This window comes from Schistosoma haematobium, chromosome 2 (genome assembly GCF_000699445.3).
Source record: "Schistosoma haematobium chromosome 2, whole genome shotgun sequence".
NCBI lineage: Eukaryota > Metazoa > Platyhelminthes > Trematoda > Strigeidida > Schistosomatidae > Schistosoma > Schistosoma haematobium.
Genome location: NC_067197.1, coordinates 3,695,992 through 3,721,866, shown reverse-complemented (window position 1 = coordinate 3,721,866; position 25,875 = coordinate 3,695,992). Strand labels below are relative to the sequence as shown.

Here is a 25,875-nt window from a genome sequence, read left to right as displayed (position 1 = left end):
CTTCATTCGCAGTAAGTGTGTGGTTGTGTCCATGGTTAGAACGAGGTAAAGCACAATCAAAAATTAGACAAACTAAGGGTAAAACACTTACTTCACGTTTGGTTCATGGAAGCAGATAAAACATTCTCGTGAAAGCATTCGAGTGTTATATATGTAGTGAATGAAGACTTGGTGGGGATAACCAATCCATTGTTTAATGCAAAGTCTTACATAATTTGTGAAAACCATACAGTGAACACATCGTTTGCGAATGTTTTATCAATTGTCCTTTACATCCCTCATGTTTCTTACATTTCTCAATTCCTTTACGATTCTCTTCCTGTTTTCTCAAGTGAAATCTTCTCAGTCTTCTTTTGACAGGCATCCAACTTCTGATTATTGTTACATATTGCTTAGGTAGACAGATAAACCTAGCACACACAACAGTATGCAGTCTACGTAAATGACTGTGTCAGACAACATGATAACAGTGGAATTTTGTGTTAATGTGTGAAAATATTGTTGTCAAACATAACATGCCTCGTTGAACTTGTAAATTAAATTCAAATTATTTATTTTGATCAGATCAATTGGAAGGTTTTATTTGAAAATGTATACATGAATGAATCGTATAACAAATCACAAGTTATTGTCCAACATAAAGAAGTCTTGCGGAAGATTTGCGAAACTCTCAGATCAGAAATGACATATAAATATGGGAAAAAGTAATTTTATCAAAATTTTTTTTTGCTTTTATAAACATGAGCGAAACATTATTTCATGGGCGACCATTAACGAATCTTTAGTCACTCTGAAGTATATTAGTCAATCAGGAAACAGTTAGTGCAGAGTAAAAATACAGCATACAAAACCAAAGAGTTAATAAGGATACACTGCTTGAACATGGTTCAAAATCTTGTCAAGGTTAGAAAGTGGGTCATATGACCCAAAATCGTAATGCATATGGTAGAGGAACTCATCCATATGGCTCCATAATTGTCGACTGTTCGAGCCATGTCATGATTGTAAAACTCTGTCAGCCTCGACCGCATAGCTTCAACATGATTTGTGTGCAGTCCGGTTGTGTAAGCTTTTCATTTTTATCACGTATATATTTCTACAATACTCAATCCAATGAACAGCAGAAGCTTCAGTAACATTTACAAATGTTGCAACCTTTGTTATACGGTTTCCAACAATTATGATGGCTTGCCTTAGTCTTAGTCTGGATCGAGCAAAATAGTTCCTATTCTATCAAACTTCTTCCTTCAACATATATTACGTCGAAAGACAACATCATCATGTTAGTCTGCACAAATTCCATATGTCATTTGATTACCCTAATTACAAATAAAGGAAAGTCTTAGTAGTCCAGTTAGTTATAGCTGCTCAATTGTCACGTCTTCGCTATCATCCTCTGTGAACAGATTGAACGTAAGAGTCAGGTATTCAAATTGACGCTGAGATTTTCATATTCCCTAAACGCATGTCATCGTCTCGTCCATAAATTATAATCTCACCGAAACAAGTTGCTTACATAAATACCATGTTATCATATCCTGTCTGCATCCTGTTGTTCTCATTCATGTACACGAATTTCAAATTAATTTAGTTGAAAAAGTGCATCATGCATGAGAATCTCAGAGATTCATCTATGTTTATTATAAAAAATACTGTTTGATGTAGTTATTCCTAACAACAGACTGATTTATTCTCATTGGTTACTTAAATCAACATTATAACTGGCTGAATTCGAGTCTCAATATGTACACCTTAGGCGTGAAACGAGACAACGATAATAATTTTCATTGCAAAATATGATGACAGTTTGACATGTCTTTCAATACACACTAATCATTTTGTCCTCATCCAATCTTCATATGGACTGGAGGTGTATGATTATCTACAGGATCCTCTCAATCTGTAACCACAATTTGCTTCATAGCATCCAGGGAGAATGAAGTGTGTGGAAAATGATAAGAATATCATATGACCTGGTTAAAATCACATTATTCACTGTATATATAGAGAGTATACAAATGGCTATTATATCAGTCGATTTCTCATCAAAACTACGGACAAGGAAATATATGAAGAGAGTTTATTGTGTTTATTCCATATCACGTCTTTCTGATAAACCTAGATGTTGAAGTATATCGACATCGACTTTTAGGAACGACAATCACTGCTGATTTTAAATCAAATGCCATTTGTACATGAGTGGAGAAAACGGTCTTTGTAATTTTTCTTGTAGTGGAATACACACTATGTTAGTGATAGATTTCTTGTACAAAATGCGACCTTACTTGAAGAAATATGTCGAAGATTTTTATCCTTCAGATATTGGTAAGTACCATTGCTAGTTACATAAGCAAAATTATACTGGACGTTTTCTAGGCTAATTACTTTATCTCTAAATAAAGTTGTAAATTAGATAGAAGACAAATAAACATAAACGATGTTTTGTTATTTGATGATACATCCAACAAGATATGTGTCAACTTTATTTGAATACAAGCCGGAAAACAAATCTGGACAGGGAAATTGGGAGAACTGTTCAAGTAGCCAGAAAACAAATTTGCAGATAAATTAGCTTCATTTATCCACACTTAATGCATAGTGAGACTAGTTAAAGTGCCAAATCTTGTACTTCAGTCACATTGTTCCTCTCTTCTCGTGTTTATATGGTTTTCCGCATGATTTGAACAATAAAATATAATTCAAATGAAAGTCATGACGTTGTTTGTCATTTCAAACTATACCGTTAATAGAAAATATACAAATACAGTAGACGAATTATGAACACCATGATCCATATGATCTGAGAATGAAATAGGTTGTGTTCCTTTCAATTAATTATGATTAATGATGTTGAAAGTTATCTGTTTATAACTTGAAGTATGTGTAACTACATGTTGATGTTGATGATGTCACAGGTATTCAGTGTTTTACAACGCTTCTATCAGTAACACCTAATATATTTCGTTCCCACTCAGAGAAATCAGAAGACAGATTCGAGGAGATCGGAAGAGTATATTTGGCGATGACCAGTATATCGGAATTCTCTGATCTAATCTGGCTAGCGATTGCGGTTGATGTTGAGCACGGCGTTGCCACACGTGATCTAGTGCGGATGGCTGACCGAGCGCCTTCAGCTAGATGAGTCCACTGAAACATATGGTCAGCATCCAATGTCGAAAACGTACAGAGCTATTTATTTTGGGGATTTATTTACTGCTACAGATCACTCCCCCCTAGTGGGGCAGTGACGACCCTAAGACGTGGCCAGCCAGAAGTTTAAACTCAACGAGTTTGTCGTTGGTAAACACTCTTCTGATAGCTTACTAAATTTAGCAGCGTCTGGTCGTCTTACCCTACTATATGGGACCGAGGTACAACATAGCAAAAAGAAAAAGTTACAACGAAAAATTCGACTCCTCGTTAACTGCATTGTTCTTTTCCAGCCGTCCTGGAAAAGAAAAAAGAAAGTGTAAGTGCATGTCGAAATACTCTCGTATGTGCGTCAAAACACAGTGTCGGCGAAAAAAAGGGAGAATAAACCCAAGCACACGTAATAGCGTTAAAAAATAATTTTTTGTTTTTTGATTTTTTAAAATTAAAATATAAATATATAGGCATATTAAAATTTTTTTTAGATATTATATATCGTAAAAAGAAAAATCGAGATAATATAAAATGTCGAGCACTACCTTACGTGCAGTAGTCGTTTAAATGTTCTGGAAATCTTACTCTTCTTCCAGAACGCGTCGTTTTAGGTATATTTTCAGATACATTCGGAGTATCATCGCTAGTGTTGGTTGTCGGTTGAGGAATGAGTGTAGGAGTCGTGTTTTGCGATTGTACCGAAGGAAAGTCGACGTGAATAGGATTTCCTTCTAAATACGCTGCTTTTAAGCGATCGATGCTGATTCTATCGTTTGTTCCGTTCTTATCGACTACATAGTACTTAGATTCATGTTGAAGAACTTTGAAGGGTCCTTCGTATGCTGATTCGAATGGTCGTCGATGCGAGTCTCGACGAACGAAAACGTGTGTACTATATCGTAAGTCAGGTTGAACGAAAACATCGGTTGATTGTGGTCGAGTGGAAGCAGGTTTAACTGAACGCATTGCGTTTGTAAGCCTGTTCGTGTAGGAGGTTAGATCCATGTTCATTGAAGAGGACGAAGGATCCACGAATTCTCCTGGAAGTCGAAGTGTCGTTCCATAAACGAGTTGAGCCGCAGTGTATCCAATATCAGCTTTCACTGCATTGCGGACACCTAGTAAGACAAGTGGAAGAGCGTCGGTCCACTGTGAAACGTTTGCAGCTGATAGTGAAGCTTTGAGTTGTCGGTGAAAACGTTCTACCAACCCGTTTGATTGTGGGTGGTAGGCGGTCGTTCGGAATCGAGTGCTTCCTAATAGTGTGGTCAGACGACGGAAAATTTCAGATTCAAACTGACGTCCGCAGTCTGTAGTGATGGTTGAAAGGCAGCCGAAGTTTGCTACCCATCGTTCGACGAAGGTGCGGGCCACTGTTTCAGCAGTGATGTCCTTGATAGGTACTGCTTCTGGCCATCGAGTGAAACGGTCTACGCAGGTTAAGAGGTAAGAGTATCCATTTGAATCTGGTAAAGGCCCTACCAAATCCAGATGAACATGGTCGAAACGAGCATCTGGAGTTTTAAATGAGCCTAAGGGACATTTATTGTGTCTGATAACCTTAGATTTTTGGCAGCTTACACAGGAGCGTGCCCACTCCCTCACGTCTTTATTCATGCCAGGCCAGCAAAACCGTTCTGCAATAAGCTTGATGGTTGCACGAACACCTGGATGAGAAAGTTTGTGCAATGTATTGAAGACATTGCATCGATAATTTTTCGGCACGATTGGGCGATGCCTACCTGTAGATGTGTCGCAAAGTAAGGTTTCCTTACCTGTTCCCATCTGTTTGATGCGTAGTTTAATTCTTGTGGACGATAACTCGTGCTGAAGATCAGTATCTTCTTTTTGAAGCTCGGCGAGTTTAAGAAGGTCGATTCCTTGGAAACTGTTCAAGGAAGTTATGCGAGATAAGGCGTCTGCAACTACATTGTTTGCTCCAGAGATGTGTTGAATATCTGAAGTAAACTGCGAAATGTAGTCCAGTTGTCGAGACTCACGGGGAGAGTACTTGTCAGAAGGAGAGCTTAACGAGAAAGTGAGCGGTTTATGGTCCGTGAAAAGAGTGAATTCACGGCCTTCGATATAGTGTTGGAAATGCCGTACAGCACAATACATAGCTAGGAGTTCCCTACCGAATGTGCTGTACCTCGATTCGGTGTCTAGCAACCTTCTAGAGAAAAATGCCAAGGGTTGCCAAGAGTTGTTAACCCATTGTTGTAAGACGCCACCGATTGCCGAGTCGGATGCGTCTACTGCGATGCTAATGGGTGCTCGTGTGTCCTGATGTGAGAGCATTGTTGCTTTAGCAATCAGTTCCCTAACTGTGGAGAATGCTTTTCGTGCGGTGTCGTCCAAATTGATGGATTTCGCATTTCCACGAAGTTGGTCGGTCAGAGGTTTCATAAGTAATGCGCATTTCGGTATGAAACGTCTATAGAAACTTACCAGGCCGTTAAACGTGCGTAATTGCTTGACGGTGGTCGGTTCTGGGTAATCCAGAATGGCCGCCACTTTGGTTCTAAGGGGTCGGATACCTTGAGCATCGATAGTGTGTCCCAGAAAGTCTAATGAGTCGGTTCCGAATTGGCATTTCTGAACGTTTACAGTAATGCCATGTTTTTGTAGTCGTTCGAAAACAAGATCCAGATGCTTGAGATGTGATTCTCTGTCCGGACTTGCGATTAGACAGTCGTCAACATACGCGTGTACGAAGTTGAGACCTCGAAAAACGTCGTCTATGAATCTTTGCAATGTTTGAGCAGCATTTCTTAGACCGAAAGGCATTCGCAAAAATTCATAGAGTCCGAAAGGAGTAATTATGGCGGTTTTTGGTAAGTCGTCAGTGGCCATGGAAATTTGGTTATACGCTTTAACCAAGTCGATTTTCGAAAAGACAGTTGTACCTTTCAAGGTAGCTGTCAAGTCGTGAATGTGAGGCAACGGGTAACGATCGGGAATGGTTTTCGCGTTCAATCGCCGATAGTCACCAGTTGGACGCCAATCATTGCTGTCCTTTTTAGGGACCATGTGCAACGGAGATGCATATGGGCTACTTGACGTTCGTATGATTCCTAAGTCTATCATATGGTCGAACTCGTTTTTCGCTAACCTCAGCTTTTCAGGAGCTAGTCGGCGTGCTTTAGAAAATACAGGTGGTCCTGTAGTCGTGATGTGATGTGTAACATTGCCGGTTACACACGGTAGTTTCGGTTGAGTTTGTTGTATCCCAGGGTACTTGTCGAGTAGTGGTTGATAGAGTGGGTCTATCATATGCTTAACTGTGACTGGGGATACTCTGCAACCAGTAAAAGAAGTTACGCAAACGGACAAATTAGTGTTTCCGTCTACTAGCCTCCGTTTGAGAGTGTCGATGATCAGATTTTGGTGTTGTAGAAGGTCCATACCAATGATTGGAATAGAAACATCTGCAACAACGAAGATCCAGTGAATGGGTTCGCGTAAACCCACGTTAAGGTAAACGTACCTTTTGCCATACGTAGCGATCGGTTTTCCGTTTGCCGCCTGTACGTTTAGAGCCGATTCGTTAAGCCGGTCGTTGGGATTTGCTAGGAGAACGCTAACTTCCGCACCAGTGTTAACTAGGTAGCGAACTCTCGTTGTCACATCTGTGACGTATAACAGACGGCTATGTTCGCCGGTTACGGTTGCCGTTAACGCGTGCCGGCTTGAAGGTTTCCCGAACTGTTTTTCGAATCAGTCGGTTTCGTGTTGGGAAAATTGCGGCGTTTTCTGCAATTTCTGGAAAACTTCACATACTGGTTATGATACCAGCACCAGTCGGGGTTATCTGTCTCTCGTGGTCTAGAGACAGATCGCTTACGTGAAATGCTTCTACGTGGGGTGCGCGATCTCTTACGGTCAGTACGAAGATTGAGACAACGCGTGAGTGTATGACATAACTCGGTTATGTCATTCTGAGTCCTTTGAGGTTTTTCTTTGATTGAAAATACCTCGGTGGTAGAAGGTTTCGTAATTTCTAAAATGCGGTCGGCAGATGCAGCTAGTTCGTCTAAGGCGTTGTTCTGGAACGAGACCAGAACTGCTTGCACCTGTTGGGGAAGTTTTGACAAGAAGAGTTGTTTGAATAGAACTTCGTCGAAAGTTCTTGGGCCTATAACCTCTCTCATCCGTTGCAGCATGTCCGTCGCAGAACCGTGTTGCAGGTCGATGTTATTGAAGAGTTGATCTAACCTTTGTCGATCGGTTAGATCTCCTCGTTTAAGAATCGAACGTTACAAGTTTTCGTAAGTTTCGGAAACATCACTAGTAAACATACTAGGTGTTACGTACCTGTTGAATTTGCGCGGTAGTGCTTTGACTACTGCGAGGAATTGTGCACGTGTGTCGATCACGCCGTGCTCGGAGAAGTCGGCTTCTGCGTAGCAAAACCAGGCTTCGATGTTGTCGGGCCAGAAGGGCATCAGTTGAAACGAAGGCGGGGACAAAGTCTTAAGCTTGAGTACTTTAGGTGTCTGTTCAGTCATGATGAAGTATGAAGTACGATAATGAACGAGGGGAAAATATATATATATCCAAGAAAAAACACGAAAAAAAAATCACAATGTTTAAAAAATAAAAAAATTAGGCAAAGATATATAAAAATCCCAAAAAGGAACAGACTCACAGTTGCAATTTGGTGTACCAGATCACGTCGGTCTCACCAATGATGATGTCACAGGTATTCAGTGTTTTACAACGCTTCTATCAGTAACACCTAATATATTTCGTTCCCACTCAGAGAAATCAGAAGACAGATTCGAGGAGATCGGAAGAGTATATTTGGCGATGACCAGTATATCGGAATTCTCTGATCTAATCTGGCTAGCGATTGCGGTTGATGTTGAGCACGGCGTTGCCACACGTGATCTAGTGCGGATGGCTGACCGAGCGCCTTCAGCTAGATGAGTCCACTGAAACATATGGTCAGCATCCAATGTCGAAAACGTACAGAGCTATTTATTTTGGGAATTTAATTACCGCTACAATGTATTTCAATAAACATTTCAGATGAGACGCCACCAAGTTGCATCCAGGAATTGAAGGAGAATTTCTGGTGGACAATAAACAAACAGCACAAATATTCTAGTATAAGTAAGAGTACAAAAGACGAAGTGAGTTCCGATTTCAATAATTTATCATTTACCAATTGTTCATAATTGAAAGTATGACAGGTCATTACAATGACACGATTTACTTTTTGTGTTGAAGAAACTGGCGGATAATGTAAGGCGTAGTTTGAAAATTGAATTTTCTCTGTGAACATGAATTTGATTGAATGGTTCAACTAAGTCTGTGTGATTCAACAACTGGAACAATTATGAGATATGCTGGATAATAGGAAAGAGTGTAAATCAATTCTTCCGTTATCTATTCAGTTCCTAACTAGCTTACAGTCATGTAACAAAGTACGAATAACCTCTGGTGACATGTATCATTTATTTTGTCACTTTGATCGTTATGTCTGTTTGTACGCAATAGGTGATTCAAATGTTTGACGGAATGAAGCGCAAATTGACTGAATTATTCTCTCAAGGATCGTGGAGGAGTGAAGATGACAAACAAAAAGCTATTTCAACGGTTTGTTTAGTTTTGATAGTGTGAATAATAACCGATTGTATTATTCAGGTTTCCAATATGAAAGTATCAATAATGGATTCAGAATCGTTGAGTGAGGAATACAAAGGCCGAGATAAAATACTCGAAGTACGTTCCTCAAGTGTAACACTAAATATTTTATCATTGCTTAACGTAATGATCAATGACTCAGCCAAATAATTGACTGACTGTTTATGATTGAGAAAATATTATTTGTTTCTATCAATCTTTTCACAATCTGACTTGCGTGATTGTTTCCAACTCATGAATAGAACACAATCAGAATATTTATAGACAAGTATTACCATATTTCGAAGTGTTGAATTTGTCAAGCTAGATGGTTTGATTGCAGTGCCTTATTTATTCGTTCTGAATAGCATCTTCAGTGCTCACCCCATGCAAACGTATTAGTGTTTCTTTTGAAGGTTCCTATTGCTAACGTCTCTATTTCACGTCCTACACCCACTTCACTTAAGACAGCCTATTACGTTCGCCTTACGTTGTCTAACGTTACCGACACGAAACGTTTTTGCTATCCAAGGCGCATTGCAAACAAGCTTATTTTGCGGCTAAACAGAACGACACATAGAAGCAAAGACTACTAAACGAATAAAATGGCGTATAAATTTGACATCGCATAAGCATATAAAACTATCTTGAACCAAAAATGATGTGTCGAGCTTCGATGTGTCGAGCTTTGATGTGTCGAGTTCTTTAGAAAACATTCACAGACGTTCACAAACGCTTATAAATAATAGAATAAATATTCGTAATTACTTGCACATGACTGAAGCTTATCGGAGTGATATCAATATGTGACGACAAAGCTTCATTTTCAACTGTGTCGATGAATACGTAAAGAAAAATTCAAGAAAACGTTTGCACCTACATTTCAAATCTAACATTGAATGAAAACAATATTGCAACCAAAATGGTAAAGGATTTGCGCTAAAAAGAATAACTAACATATAAACTAGTATACGTTTCCTAGCAGCTAAACTTGCTCAACATTAAGATTATGAAATTGAAATAAGAATGAATGCAGATATGATACTATTAATCATTCGATTCTGTATCGATCATTTAGTCAACGATTGCAGTTGCGTATATCCTTCGTTACACTACGTGTTTCATTTTCTTGATTCATTATCTATTACGTCTGTAAATCGCATTTCGATTTGAGACTTTTCATAGGAAGGAAATATAGAGAGTAGAAGCAACTTCACTCGTTCTCACACATTATTCTTCTTCAGAGGTGCCATCATTCAGAGAAAATATTTCAATGTGTCTTGAGTAACCTTAACAATTACCATTACTTCTGTAACTGAATTAAGCCAGATGTACAACAATAGAAATGAAAGTCTTCCATCAAGCTATTCTACTTATTATACCTCAAATCTCCGAACATATGTAGATTGATCTTCAAAAGATTGAATTGTTTATGGTTTACACAGTTGTTTGCTTCATGTTTGTCCAGTGTATGTTATACTGTCACCAACAGAATGTAGATTATTGTGAAATATAAAAACGCATTAACCATTTTGAAATGGACTATCATTTAGTATGCATCGTTTTCCTCATAGTTCATATCTGATGCCAGTTTTGTTTTAATTGATCTTCCAAGCAAAAGTGATCCATCATATCAGTCAGTCTGTCGTTGTTATTTTATGTACCTTCCATGGAATTGCAATGAAATGACTTCCGCATTTAAATAAATGAAAGTTGATATGTTGAAACGTCTGTACGATTACGATTTCTTTCATTTAGTAAATCAGTAACTTTGAAGGTAATAAAGAAATCATTTTATTTCAGTTTCAGAATAAACTTTCTGCAGATAACTATCTTATAAATGCATACTACTCGATGAAAGCTAAATTTCTAACATCATTGAAGGCCACTTCGCGCAGATACGAATTGTGAGTTGTTCTTTGTTACTATGGCTTTTTAATCACTACTGACTCTCATGTAAAATAAACTCTTTGTTCATAGAACAAACACTATTTATGGCATCGTGATTCACAACTGGTTATGTTTCAAATAGTGATTTTATGAATGATGGTAAAATGGGTGAAATCGCTCAATTTAGAAGAAAACGAAACGTGTTTGTCAGTATTTCAGTGTAATGTAGTTGCATAGCATTTAGGGAGCAAACTTCATACGGTACAATCTACTTTGATCTAATGTAATCAAATAAGGCAAATTTACAACGATTCAATGAAAGTGTAAACACATTTAATTAGGCGATCAAATATGATCACGTGCGTTTATTGATACTATTAGATGGGATTCAATAAGTTGTTATTCTAAAATAATTGACAAATTCTCGTTCCATACACCCTAATTCAATTCACCAATGTACATTTACCTTGCAAAATAAGTATGTCAACAGGATCGAAACATAAGGCACCAGTTTTTATACTATTCATCCAACATTACTTCTCCTGCACACCACATATAAGTAGATTATGACTACTGTGTTGATTTCTGGGACTTAAGTCTTTCGATACATAATCACTACTGCATGTGTAGTTTTACTGGTCCTATCCACACATCCTCAAAGCTGAACATGAGATAACTGGGAAGATGGATATTCAACATTGAACACGATGAGAAGGCCAATAACAGTGAACGGGGAATACTCACTCAATTTGATGGCATGGCTCAGCATTGCTGACGTGATCGTTCTATATAACTTATCTTTATTCGCATTAAATATATTATCCTCTCTTCAGCTCAGACGTGTTCTTCAAAAATGCCAAGTATCATATTGCTAATTGTTACGACACGATGATTGAGTATAGATAATGACTTGACTTCCACGTAAGATCTTATAGATTAGGCAGTCACATCATGACATACGTAAAATGTTAGGAATAAGTCTGTTATCATAGCAGTGCTAATAACGATCTCTGAAATATTATCATACATATTATCTCATTTTGTGTCGTACTTTGGATGCATCTATCATCATGAGGACGGTTGATCTCAAATAGTTGCATTCGGTTACGCAAATTGAATCCCATTCCTTGAAATAGGATATTCACTGTACAACATATCATTAATAAATAGACTTACACAAAATTATTATTGACAGGTTCATTCATCCACTCATTTTTCACGATTTATTAGTTCATTGATCTCTCTGAATAAATTAATCTTCGTTGTTTGTTTATAAATATTTAGACCTGGTTTCTTCACCTTCCAACCGCACATATTTGACAAAAATCTTACCGTGGTTATGACATCCGGATTATTACATCCACCGTTTCTAAATACATCACAAATAATGCCGGAAAAGTATGGAATTCTTGGTTGGCTTCTCGGTCGTCAGATTATGTCTGCAGGTAGGTTTCAAGATATCACTCCGTGTCGGTGAACCACAATGGTATCACAATCAGGTATTAGGAATTGGTCACTAACAATTGAGAAATGTGCGTGTATGTGAACTGTTTATGTGAATCTACGAAATCTCTATGAACTGAGACCAATGGTGCTTATAGTAGATGTTCTAGCGCAATTTCGATACTGACGGTAATGTGGTTTTTCTGAATTACTCATCCGGATGCAAACAGTATGAATGAAGATGTGCCATCCACATGCAATCTATCACAATTCACAAGATAGTGCTTCGGTTAAGTTATTCAACCGAATTCAAGCAGTATTAACAATGAATAATTGTTATTTAAACTTGTATTATTAGATGAGACGGCATCTGATTTCTGTGCAAATTGAAACTTTTTATTCCGAATATTCCTCATATTGATGGAGAACTATTCTCACATGAATGTGGCAAGTGGAATCTGAGTGTAGTTATTCTGATTTGATATATAAGTGATTGTATCTGCAATAAGATGGACAGTAATATATTAGTAACGAAAGTTATTATCGTCAGGCATAAATATACTATTTTAGGTCATCAAGAGTTAGCATGTTAAGAGGAATGGTTTTCATTGCGATGTTGTCTTGTTAGCTGTAATATATGGAATACTATTCACACTTGACATAGAAACCTCGATATCACTCATCCTATTTCCAATTCACGTTATATATACATGTATATTGATTCTCGAAAACCCAGTGCAATAAACGGATATTTACATTACAGTTTTCAGAAATGAACACGTACAAAATCAATCAGAATATCAGTCAAAGTGTTCACCAAATGCTTCTACACCGTTAAGAACTCAACTGTGTTGTTTATCAGAACAAGTCAACTCTGAAAGTCTTCAGAAAGAAGTAAGAAAAATTTAAACGTACTTTTAATCCAAGAATTGTTTCGAATCTTTACACAGTTTTCGGCATTTCAATTTCGAAATGATTTTTAAGGAATCCATACTGAAAGATGACTGGTATATATGGAAGGTGTAATTCATTCAAATTGTAATGAATATTATAGTAATAAAATACAGAGATATAATGGACTTGTCATCTGTACATAGTTTCCGAATGATAAGTTGATCAGTCTTTCAGTAAAATAGAAAAATAGTTAAAAGCAGATGTGAATATTAATATCGATAACTTGCTAGAAATATCAAGTTAAGGAAAACTGTAGAATTGTATTCATCCAATATGTGAGTTCAGGTGAAATGTCAACCCAAAACCAAATTATTTGACAGTTTATCGTGTCTATTTTCTCACTGTTGCCTTTGTCGAGTTTCTTGGGATTATTGTCAATAATATTAAAAACTTCAATTAACAAAACGTCTTACAAAATGACCTTTTCTTCACAATCGGAAGTTATAACGATCTAGTATAGTGTCATGTTGTTACTTCAGGGAAGACAAGTACTACGACTTAATCTTATATGAGGATCCACAAAACTTGATAATTTATGACTCGTTCAATTTGTCAAGCTAACATAGTTGAAATCACTTAACATTGTTGTGCTTAAATGTTCCAACAAATGCAGTGAATCACATATATGAGCAGTTGTTAGTGTAATAGTCATCTAATAATCAGTTGTCACATACTGCGCAAAGATATTCAATATCTTCTCTGAAATATAACTAGAATAATGGACGTGATTATTTGAAACCTTCCGACATTGCCAGAACTGTCGACAACTGATCAATCTCATAAGTCGCCACGCTGTATTTCAATCTACATACAGGCACCTAAGAATTCAACTTCTTTGAGCGTTTTTCATGCCTAATCGTTACATCTTACTTGTCAACGAGACCATATAAGTTGAACGTAGAAAACGTGATGTATATGTGGCAGACGTTATATAAATTTATGTGATCTCAACTATTTTCATACTCACTAGAATTTGGAACAATTGTCAGCTGGTATAAATGGTCTTATGCTATCGTTCGAAGTAAGTGAATTTGAATAACACAGTATTCATTTTATTCCTCAATCGCTAATATTGACAATTAACACATGCATTCTGTATACGCTCTCTAGATTCAGAGTAAACGAACTCATTGCTTGGATTTAAATTTCATTGAATAATTTTCGAATGCAATATACAGTTGACCACGCTCGCATTTCACAATAAAGTGGTGAATAAATAGATGATATTTCGCTAGTGTTTGATTAGCTGTCTAATACGACGAAATAATGATATATTTATGATATTCAGGAGAGCGAAACATAAGATATTTGACTTTCCGAGATTTATTTTAGGTCGGTTCTCCAGTGTAGATAAGCAAAACTAGTCGATGTCTGGGACATGACTAGTCAGAGCAATTTGTAGATGGTGAAGATAGGATCTGTCATAGACGTATTGAGAGAATGACGAAGCTGTCCGATGTCAGAGAGATGCAGGAAAAGGCGACAATCATAGGGACACTACTGGGGAGCAGGTCGTGGGTGACGCTTCATAGAGTGACTCTTGTGAACAAGATAGCACCTTGGAATGTCCTCGATACGAATAGGCATGAAACATGATGTCAGATTCTTTGAGTGTAGAAACGTCGTAATTTATAAATGACGGAAACGAAACTTGTTTAAACGTTACCACATGCCTTTTGTTCTTCGAAAGGAGCTTATGGTCTAACGTTCAGCGCCATAAAGTAAAAGCACAAGGGCGATAAAACACTCGAAAACCAGACTCGAAGAAAGTTCTAGCTGCAGAAGGCACGAAAAGATTCAAATGGGTGACCAAAGTGTATAGATACTTATTAACTAAACACAGAAAGCTCTCTCGTCAACATTCGTCTACCCAATGCCTTGTTCAACAGCAGGATAATTTTCAATATATAATATTCTTTATTGTTAATTTACCCACATTTATTTCAGACATACAAGAGAAGTTTAACTGGAACACGTGAAAGCTTAAATGAAATGAAGTTGTTTTTCTCAGCATTTGCGAAAGTAAGTTAAGCACACTGTTCAAAATTCATTTGAACAAAATCTCACTTTCCAACGATTCATGCTAAATGTGGTGAGCTGTAGTCAATATTGAGCTTAGTAGTGGCACATTTAAATTTCAACCATCTTATGAGTAAAAATGTTATGCACAAAAGAAACTGATGATAGAGACATCTTTGAGTAAGCGGAGTATACCACTTGAGAAATAAAACTGTGAAAGATCGATTCAGAAATGGGTTCTTGTTCTGTCGGATTTATATTCAAGTTTTGCAATCTCAAATATAAATCTGTTTCACAGAGCGATAATCAACGTTATGTCTGCTAGTTACAATCGAAATAACTACGACTATAATGAGAAGTTTATGGATATGGCAAGGAATATATTAAGTTGACAAGGAATCAAAATTGTTATTCTCATTAATAAACTCTAAATGCGGTTGCTTTGAACTTGACCATTCACGAACAACGAATATTAATTGTGAAGGAGAGGTTGCGTGACGTGATAAGATGTAGCGTTGAATTTGAGATGAACTATGATCAGAAAGAGAGTGGACGGGCTTGCCAATAACTCACGATTCTAGAATTATAGGGTTGATTTCCAAGCAATCGGTGGCAACCAGTACAATTTGTTCACTCTGTTTTATTTTAATAAAACAGTTTACAAGTAAGAATAAATTATCACTCCTTCAGTCAACTGTCGTTTTTCTGCTTCAACAATAACTTCACTGGGAATTTTACAGCCTAATATGTCAATCATAATAAGAATTTCCATTCATTGGCAGCCGCGGTCCGAGATCTACTGACACTATAAAGGAAGGACAATTACTCACTGAGAAACGACAAATATGTCACATCTTGCAGAACCAAAAATGATGATGTTGATTTTCGCGTTGGTTCATTTATTTGAATGAATAACAATTACCCAGTACTTCGGTGTATCCTCGCTCCTTAAGTTGTTTATCTTAATGTGTAAGAAAACATAGTTGAAAGCGTCTTTTCAGTTTTCTCGAAGTAACTTTCCTGTCTCATGACGTTGTGAAATGATCATTAGTTGCCTTCATTGAATTATAACTACAATGCACCAATACACTTTTGATTATTCTCTTCATTTCGCCTATCCTTGATAACTGAAGATGGTGTGCGGCGGCTTATCATCACAAATTGTTGATGACGATTTACGGTCGTCAATCCAAGTCTACAAATCCAGGTAATTCATTTGTATTTTCATAAGTTCATTCAAATATGTGGCCATGACATATATTTAAAATATTGGCAGTCAGTTGTGGGCTGTAACCACTATCATGGAATCTTTGATTTTCACTCGGTTATTTGATACAGGAAAAGCTCATGCTACAAATATGCTCTCATTTCAAGCGTAGTCTCAACAATGCAGATGTGATTGTAAACGTCATCCAATGCAAATATTGAACATACATTCGTTGACATTAAATAAATACTGTCAACATTTGCGTGGTGTCCATGAATGAATTGTCGCAACAGCATATTAACTTTTTCATTAATAGTTCCATATAGTTTGTTCTAATTTTCTTCGTTTTCAGTGTGAACGATGTTGTGAAACACAGTCAAGGATTTTCAGAAACGTACCAATGTAAGAGTGGTTCCGCAATGAATCCTATGCGCAAATGCATTATTTAAAATAAAACATTCATCATGTGTGTGTGTGTGCAAAAATATTCGTTTTTCTGTTTAATTGATTCCGTAATTAAAACTTTTGAAATGTCTCACTTTAATTCATTGAATAGTAAACATTTTAAAACTGTAAATAATGTCGATGGAATAGTCTCATAATGATTTTTAATAGGTTCTACACATTATGTCACTATAATTGTACTCCTTACTGGAATAGGTGCTCGTGAAATTTTCTCAAGTAATATCATTTCTGCATTTCGTCAGAAGTTCCAGTGGTACTGTAGTGGATCTTGGTAAATCACTGTAGATTCGCAAAACATTTTCTCGAGATTACACTTATTGTAAGAGCTACAATCAGGAAGGTAGTTCATTAGAATATCAGGCCTGTAGGCAAACGAAAATCAGTCGTTTTTCAAGCAAGCGAATAGCATCAAGACTTGAAGAAGTTCAGCTTGACATGAGTATCAATGATGAATGACGAAGGGGAATGCAATTCATACTGGAGTGCGATAGCAGGCTACAAGCGTTCTACATACTGTCACATCACAGTGGTACGCTTCTTCGTTCAAATATGTAAAACGTAGACAGTTGATAATATGTTTTATATAATAGTGCACAGGCTTACAAATTGGCACAACGACGATACTGTCAGGTTAATTGCAATTATAGAGAATTTGAGAAAACACCTTAGTGCTGTCCTACATTATATCCGTCGGTAGCACGGATTCGTTCCTGGAAATCAGCTTGCCAATTTCAGCATAAATGTTATTGAACCAATCTTTGAGATACGGCCTGACAAAATGAAGATGCTTGCCCGGTCAATGTTTCTCACGTGTGTCACAGAAAACAATCTCGGTCACCATATAACGGTGTCCGTGAAACTCAGGAAGAACGTTGCTTGTAAACTGGCAATGCATCCATCATCTTTCGTTGGAATTTTGATGAAGAAACCTTTTAAGTCAGTCTCATAGTATAAACTATGTAGTCGTATATGTTTCAGAACAACATGATAACAAATCACATTTGTTTGATATTAAAGAGATGGAAATAGTGCGCGCAATAAGAATAACTTTCGGGTACATTGTTGAACCAGTTTCTCAAATGTCAATTTGACGTTTCCTAAAAACATAATGCTCACTGTTATGAAGTGTTATGATCTATCTGTAGCTAAAATATTCTGAATCAAAACGCGAGACTAAGTGTGATAGTGAGAACAAACGAGAGCAAAACATATATTTGCATTGATAGACTAAACTTCAATTGATATTTTCATCAGCATTTGGGTTTGTCCTGATTGTAGAGCTGATTAGTCCACTGCATCGCCTGTCCTTAGTTAAACAACCATCGAAAACTTGGAAAAGGTGCATAGTTGATTCGTCTAGACACGGGATTTCAAATAAGTACCCATTCGTGAATATCATCTTTTCAGGTTCTACACGTACATACGATCGTTTTGAATATAATCATTTCCGAACCAGCAAACTAAAGTAGCAAATTGAGTTTCTTTAAGAGCGGTAACAAAATGGTTAACTGCCGATATTATCCACGGTTTTCCTCTTGATCATAATGTTATCAAAATATACATAGCCACGATCACACGATTGGTGTGTTTTCAATGAAAGTATCTGTCCGAGTCATGAAGTACCTGAACAGTAATGGAATTTTCTTTATATGTTTCTATGTACCAGTTTTTAACGAAGTCTGAACAATTAAGATCTCAATCTGTTTATTTATTTCGTAGATGATGTTATATTTGATTTCGTTTGTTATTTCATCCTTTGATTTGCATAGGGTTGATTGCACTACTTTTGTCGGTTTGTATGCCACACCTATCGTGAAGGTTTTCAGCAGTCTCGTTGCGGTTTCTGATATGTCTTTTAGTATGGTAGGGCGATCCTTTTGTTGATTTCTGTGCCTGACTTGGGTTCTGATGTTGCATGCCGTTGGTAATTTTTGATGAAACTTATCGAGTAGCAGTTCTTTTGAAATACGTCCCTCAGGTATTGCTCTTCATCTTTTCGTGCTGCCAGTGTGCTGCAGTTTGTCTTCAACCTCTTGAACAAAGTTTGTACGCAGTTGATTTCGTGACCTATTGGGTCGTTGCCATTGTAGTTGAGAATTTGATCTGTATGGGTCGGTTTCCTATACACTTGAGTTTCCATTTTTCCTGTGTCGGTTCTAGTGAATAATATATCCAAGGATGATAGTTTGTTGTTTGACTCCTGTTCAATTATGAACTTAATGTCATCGAAAACGTTGTTGATCAGCTTGTAAGTGTTTTCTAGTTCATTCTTTTCGACGATGATGAACGTGTCGTCAACATGGCGAATCCATATTTTTAGCTTGATCACTGGAAATATCGCGGCTTCTACTCTTTGCATCACTGCTTCTGCGATCAGTCCTGTGTGGTGTTTGAAGGAACTAATGATTCCTTTGTACCTGTTGGATGCTTGATTTCAGATTCTAAATACAGTACATTCGTTCATGCTTGTATGGTACTTCTTGATTAGATTGCGTTATTTCTTGGATTCTTAGTTTATACTATAATTCAAATACTCCTGATTATCACATTGGCGTCGCGATGGAGCCTGTGATGGAACGGTTGGACATTCATTCAGATTTTGATGCTTATAAGGATTACTTTGAAAGGTTCGAAATTTGAGCTATGACCAAGGAAGATGATGAGGATGCTAATATTGTAGCACTTTTCCTCACATTCATCGGATAAGAAGCATATAACTTATTAAAAACTCTGGCTTTAACGGGAAAGCCCACTTCGCTTTCTTTTACAACTCTCAAGGAACTGCTGCTAGACTATGTTCAATATACAAATGTCGAATGTGGTAAAGGAGGACGATTTCGTAGAATGATTATGGGGATATAAAAATTCCGCTACATTACGCAATCCCAATCCAGTGTATACTGAAGGTTATGTAGATAATTTATTGAGGAGTTACGATGCAGTTCACGAAAATGGGTACAAGTCTGGCCAATGTTTGCCCTGTGGCAAGTTCCACTCTTTTAATTCATGTAAATCTAGTAATTCTGAGTGCTTCAAATGTTGTAATACTGAACATATTAAGTCAGTTTGTAATACTACTGTTCATCTTGCTGCAATGAATATTAGGTCTTGTAATTCTGATTCTATTTCAGAAGAGTCAAAGCTTGATATCATGCCAAATATTACTTGTCCTCATAATGAATTAATTTCTTGTGGGAAGCTTGTTCAATGCAAAGCACAAGTACTAAATGACCTCGATTTTGATTAGTATTCGGATGATTTCATATCAACTTCTGTTTATCCTTATCACAAAATTACTTCTAATGTTTACTCTAACCAATGTGAGAAATATATTTTAAGTGAAGCCACATCACTCATAAATACGGGATATAGAGAGTCAACATTATTTGATGGGGGCGGATAGTCTAAATGTCTATGGTTCAAATTCTAGGTAGCAGCTGTTTCAGTACACAACCGAAATGATGATCGTACAAAATCCCAGGAAGCAGATGAGTCTGTTCCGATTTCGGTTGTTAATTCCAATACTAATGAGCACATCCTAGATAATACAGAGTCTATATTCAATACACTGTCGGACAAACACAGGATGAACTTAAGAAGAAGACGTACAATCAATTACAGACAGACTCCAATTTAAGCGGTGGCGGATGTGGTGTTTGAATGAACTAGTGATTCCTTTGTACTTGTTGGATACTTGATTTCAGATTCTAAACACAGTACTTTCGTTCGCGCTCGTATGGTACTTCTTGATTGGATTGCGTTATTTCTGGGATTCTTAGTTCATACTATAATTCAAATACTCTTGATCATCACATCCTGATATTTGTTATCCCATTGATGTCCCTTTCATTTGTTCGTAGATTTTGTTGTTGAATTAAATATATGTTCTTAGGCATAATTCAATGAGTTCTAGTAGAATTTGAGTTTGAAGCTTCGTATACTTAGTGAGATTTGTTTCGTTGGTGAGAAGCAGGGATATAGTTTCTTTTGCTAATTTTGGTTCAATCGAGGTGAATGACGCTTTTACAGCGAAGGATATCATCAGTTCGTCGTTGTTTATTTGAATTTCTCTAATTTGGTCTGGGAATTATGTCGGAGGTTTGATGGAGTGGTTGGATGAATCTACTAAATGTTTCAGTATTCGTGAAATTTCTTTTGAAAAATTGTATCTTGGCGTTCCGGGGATCGCTACAGTTAGACGTAGTGGAATGTTTGGTTTGCGTATTTTGGGTCTCTCGTAGAATCGAGGGAGTAATGGTCCATTGGATTTCATCCTCTATTGGTCTTGTTTTGTTATTTCTCCTGATTTGATTAGCTTGTTTAAAGTCTTTGAGATTCGGTTGTCCAATTTGTTCACGGGATTTATATCCATCCGTTTGTATGTACTCATATCTTCAAGTAGTTCCTCGAGTTTTTGACGTTTCCTTCTTTGTGCATAATTACTGTGGTGCGTCCTTTGTCCGCTGGAACTATGATAATACCCTTTCTAGTTCTGAGTTTCTTCAAAGCTTTTTCTTTTTGTGGCGTCAGTCGATTGTTTTCCTTCACCTGTTGAGTTAGCGGTACTAAAGTTTGTCTTATTTCTTGCTGTTTCTTCGCTGATTCCGGAAGTCTTGAGTGATGATTCTAGTTCTGCGAAGAATTCCAATTTTGAGGCGTTGCTTGTGTTGTGGTTTGATCCTTTTCGGAGTAGGTGTTCTTCCGTATTTTTAGTGGTTCTTTTGACAGATTGATCACGAACTTGTCTGTGTTTTCTTACATGAATGGTTTTGAGATCTTGATTTGTTTTTAACTTAAGGTGTTTCTTCTTTGTTCTCTGTGTCGTTCGCATGATCTCTCGATGGCTGTTTTCAAGATTTCCAAATGTTCTGACGTGAGTGTCATTTGTAGCTTACAAATTTTAGTCCTCTATGAACTCTATGAGCTACAAATCTTCTCCACCATCTCAAAAATTTTTCCTAATGGCTTTTTACCAGATGCTACTTTGTTGGAAGTTCAAACAAAACATTTGCTGAACTTGGAAAACTCGCCTCGAGCCAACTTTACTGCAACATTGACACTATTGTTAGACAAAGCAGGTTTATTATTACAGCACTCTTACATTTCAGTCCCAGGATTGATGCAAATATGTATAACGCGTTTTGTTCCCGTTAGGTGACAATTGTTCATATGGTTCCTACCCTCCTTCTCACTATTCCTCAAAAACATATCAGTAATGTAGTCGCCCGAGATTTCAACATACAACTGATTTAGTTGACCTGCACACTTATTCGGATATTGTGGAAGCAATATTTCCGAATAATTCTTCAACTGGATTAAAACCATATTGTTCCCATGAGTTGGCTTTTCAGAATCGATTCACCCAATTGTATCAATCAAATATTCAACTTTACGTAAAATTTAAAAATGTTTACTATTCAATGAATTAAAGCGAGACATTTCAAAAGTTTTAATTACGGAATCAATTAAACAGAAAAACGAATATTTTTGCACACACACACATGATGAATGTTTTATTTTAAATAATGCATTTGCGCATAGGATTCATTGCGGAACCACTCTTACATTGGTACGTTTCTGAAAATCGTTGACTGTGTTTCACAACATCGTTCACACTGAAAACGAAGAAAATTAGAACAAACTATATGGAACTATTAATGAAAAAGTTAATATGCTGTTGCGACAATTCATTCATGGACACCACGCAAATGTTGACAGTATTTATTTAATGTCAACGAATGTATGTTCAATATTTGCATTGGATGACGTTTACAATCACATCTGCATTGTTGAGACTACGCTTGAAATGAGAGCATATTTGTAGCATGAGCTTTTCCTGTATCAAATAACCGAGTGAAAATCAAAGATTCCATGATAGTGGTTACAGCCCACAACTGACTGCCAATATTTTAAATATATGTCATGGCCACATATTTGAATGAACTTATGAAAATACAAATGAATTACCTGGATTTGTAGACTTGGATTGACGACCGTAAATCGTCATCAACAATTTGTGATGATAAGCCGCCGCACACCATCTTCAGTTATCAAGGATAGGCGAAATGAAGAGAATAATCAAAAGTGTATTGGTGCATTGTAGTTATAATTCAATGAAGGCAACTAATGATCATTTCACAACGTCATGAGACAGGAAAGTTACTTCGAGAAAACTGAAAAGACGCTTTCAACTATGTTTTCTTACACATTAAGATAAACAACTTAAGGAGCGAGGATACACCGAAGTACTGGGTAATTGTTATTCATTCAAATAAATGAACCAACGCGAAAATCAACATCATCATTTTTGGTTCTGCAAGATGTGACATATTTGTCGTTTCTCAGTGAGTAATTGTCCTTCCTTTATAGTGTCAGTAGATCTCGGACCGCGGCTGCCAATGAATGGAAATTCTTATTATGATTGACATATTAGGCTGTAAAATTCCCAGTGAAGTTATTGTTGAAGCAGAAAAACGACAGTTGACTGAAGGAGTGATAATTTATTCTTACTTGTAAACTGTTTTATTAAAATAAAACAGAGTGAACAAATTGTACTGGTTGCCACCGATTGCTTGGAAATCAACCCTATAATTCTAGAATCGTGAGTTATTGGCAAGCCCGTCCACTCTCTTTCTGATCATAGTTCATCTCAAATTCAACGCTACATCTTATCACGTCACGCAACCTCTCCTTCACAATTAATATTCGTTGTTCGTGAATGGTCAAGTTCAAAGCAACCGCATTTAGAGTTTATTAATGAGAATAACAATTTTGATTCCTTGTCAACTTAATATATTCCTTGCCATATCCATAAACTTCTCATTATAGTCGTAGTTATTTCGATTGTAACTAGCAGACATAACGTTGATTATCGCTCTGTGAAACAGATTTATATTTGAGATTGCAAAACTTGAATATAAATCCGACAGAACAAGAACCCATTTCTGAATCGATCTTTCACAGTTTTATTTCTCAAGTGGTATACTCCGCTTACTCAAAGATGTCTCTATCATCAGTTTCTTTTGTGCATAACATTTTTACTCATAAGATGGTTGAAATTTAAATGTGCCACTACTAAGCTCAATATTGACTACAGCTCACCACATTTAGCATGAATCGTTGGAAAGTGAGATTTTGTTCAAATGAATTTTGAACAGTGTGCTTAACTTACTTTCGCAAATGCTGAGAAAAACAACTTCATTTCATTTAAGCTTTCACGTGTTCCAGTTAAACTTCTCTTGTATGTCTGAAATAAATGTGGGTAAATTAACAATAAAGAATATTATATATTGAAAATTATCCTGCTGTTGAACAAGGCATTGGGTAGACGAATGTTGACGAGAGAGCTTTCTGTGTTTAGTTAATAAGTATCTATACACTTTGGTCACCCATTTGAATCTTTTCGTGCCTTCTGCAGCTAGAACTTTCTTCGAGTCTGGTTTTCGAGTGTTTTATCGCCCTTGTGCTTTTACTTTATGGCGCTGAACGTTAGACCATAAGCTCCTTTCGAAGAACAAAAGGCATGTGGTAACGTTTAAACAAGTTTCGTTTCCGTCATTTATAAATTACGACGTTTCTACACTCAAAGAATCTGACATCATGTTTCATGCCTATTCGTATCGAGGACATTCCAAGGTGCTATCTTGTTCACAAGAGTCACTCTATGAAGCGTCACCCACGACCTGCTCCCCAGTAGTGTCCCTATGATTGTCGCCTTTTCCTGCATCTCTCTGACATCGGACAGCTTCGTCATTCTCTCAATACGTCTATGACAGATCCTATCTTCACCATCTACAAATTGCTCTGACTAGTCATGTCCCAGACATCGACTAGTTTTGCTTATCTACACTGGAGAACCGACCTAAAATAAATCTCGGAAAGTCAAATATCTTATGTTTCGCTCTCCTGAATATCATAAATATATCATTATTTCGTCGTATTAGACAGCTAATCAAACACTAGCGAAATATCATCTATTTATTCACCACTTTATTGTGAAATGCGAGCGTGGTCAACTGTATATTGCATTCGAAAATTATTCAATGAAATTTAAATCCAAGCAATGAGTTCGTTTACTCTGAATCTAGAGAGCGTATACAGAATGCATGTGTTAATTGTCAATATTAGCGATTGAGGAATAAAATGAATACTGTGTTATTCAAATTCACTTACTTCGAACGATAGCATAAGACCATTTATACCAGCTGACAATTGTTCCAAATTCTAGTGAGTATGAAAATAGTTGAGATCACATAAATTTATATAACGTCTGCCACATATACATCACGTTTTCTACGTTCAACTTATATGGTCTCGTTGACAAGTAAGATGTAACGATTAGGCATGAAAAACGCTCAAAGAAGTTGAATTCTTAGGTGCCTGTATGTAGATTGAAATACAGCGTGGCGACTTATGAGATTGATCAGTTGTCGACAGTTCTGGCAATGTCGGAAGGTTTCAAATAATCACGTCCATTATTCTAGTTATATTTCAGAGAAGATATTGAATATCTTTGCGCAGTATGTGACAACTGATTATTAGATGACTATTACACTAACAACTGCTCATATATGTGATTCACTGCATTTGTTGGAACATTTAAGCACAACAATGTTAAGTGATTTCAACTATGTTAGCTTGACAAATTGAACGAGTCATAAATTATCAAGTTTTGTGGATCCTCATATAAGATTAAGTCGTAGTACTTGTCTTCCCTGAAGTAACAACATGACACTATACTAGATCGTTATAACTTCCGATTGTGAAGAAAAGGTCATTTTGTAAGACGTTTTGTTAATTGAAGTTTTTAATATTATTGACAATAATCCCAAGAAACTCGACAAAGGCAACAGTGAGAAAATAGACACGATAAACTGTCAAATAATTTGGTTTTGGGTTGACATTTCACCTGAACTCACATATTGGATGAATACAATTCTACAGTTTTCCTTAACTTGATATTTCTAGCAAGTTATTGATATCAATATTCACATCTGCTTTTAACTATTTCTCTATTTTACTGAAAGACTGATCGACTTATCATTCGGAAACTATGTACAGATGGCAAATGTATTATATCTCCGTATTTTATTACTATAATATTCATTACAATTTGAATGAATTAC

At 36.7% G+C, this 25,875-nt stretch overlaps 1 protein-coding gene across 1 annotated transcript in view; it reads left to right on the top strand.

The window, feature by feature from the left end:
• Positions 1–16,734, top strand: part of MS3_00010720 (uncharacterized protein) — a gene marked incomplete at both ends in the record, with an annotated part of 54,913 nt that extends 38,179 nt beyond the window's left edge. The window contains 8 exons of the mRNA XM_051219114.1: positions 8,647–8,745; positions 8,794–8,871; positions 10,576–10,679; positions 11,947–12,107; positions 12,869–12,999; positions 15,007–15,081; positions 16,212–16,285; positions 16,638–16,734. Of these exons, the coding sequence (XP_051067287.1) occupies positions 8,647–8,745; positions 8,794–8,871; positions 10,576–10,679; positions 11,947–12,107; positions 12,869–12,999; positions 15,007–15,081; positions 16,212–16,285; positions 16,638–16,734 (819 nt within the window). The remainder of the gene's footprint in view (positions 1–8,646; positions 8,746–8,793; positions 8,872–10,575; positions 10,680–11,946; positions 12,108–12,868; positions 13,000–15,006; positions 15,082–16,211; positions 16,286–16,637) is intronic.
• Positions 16,735–25,875: the final 9,141 nt, after the last annotated feature.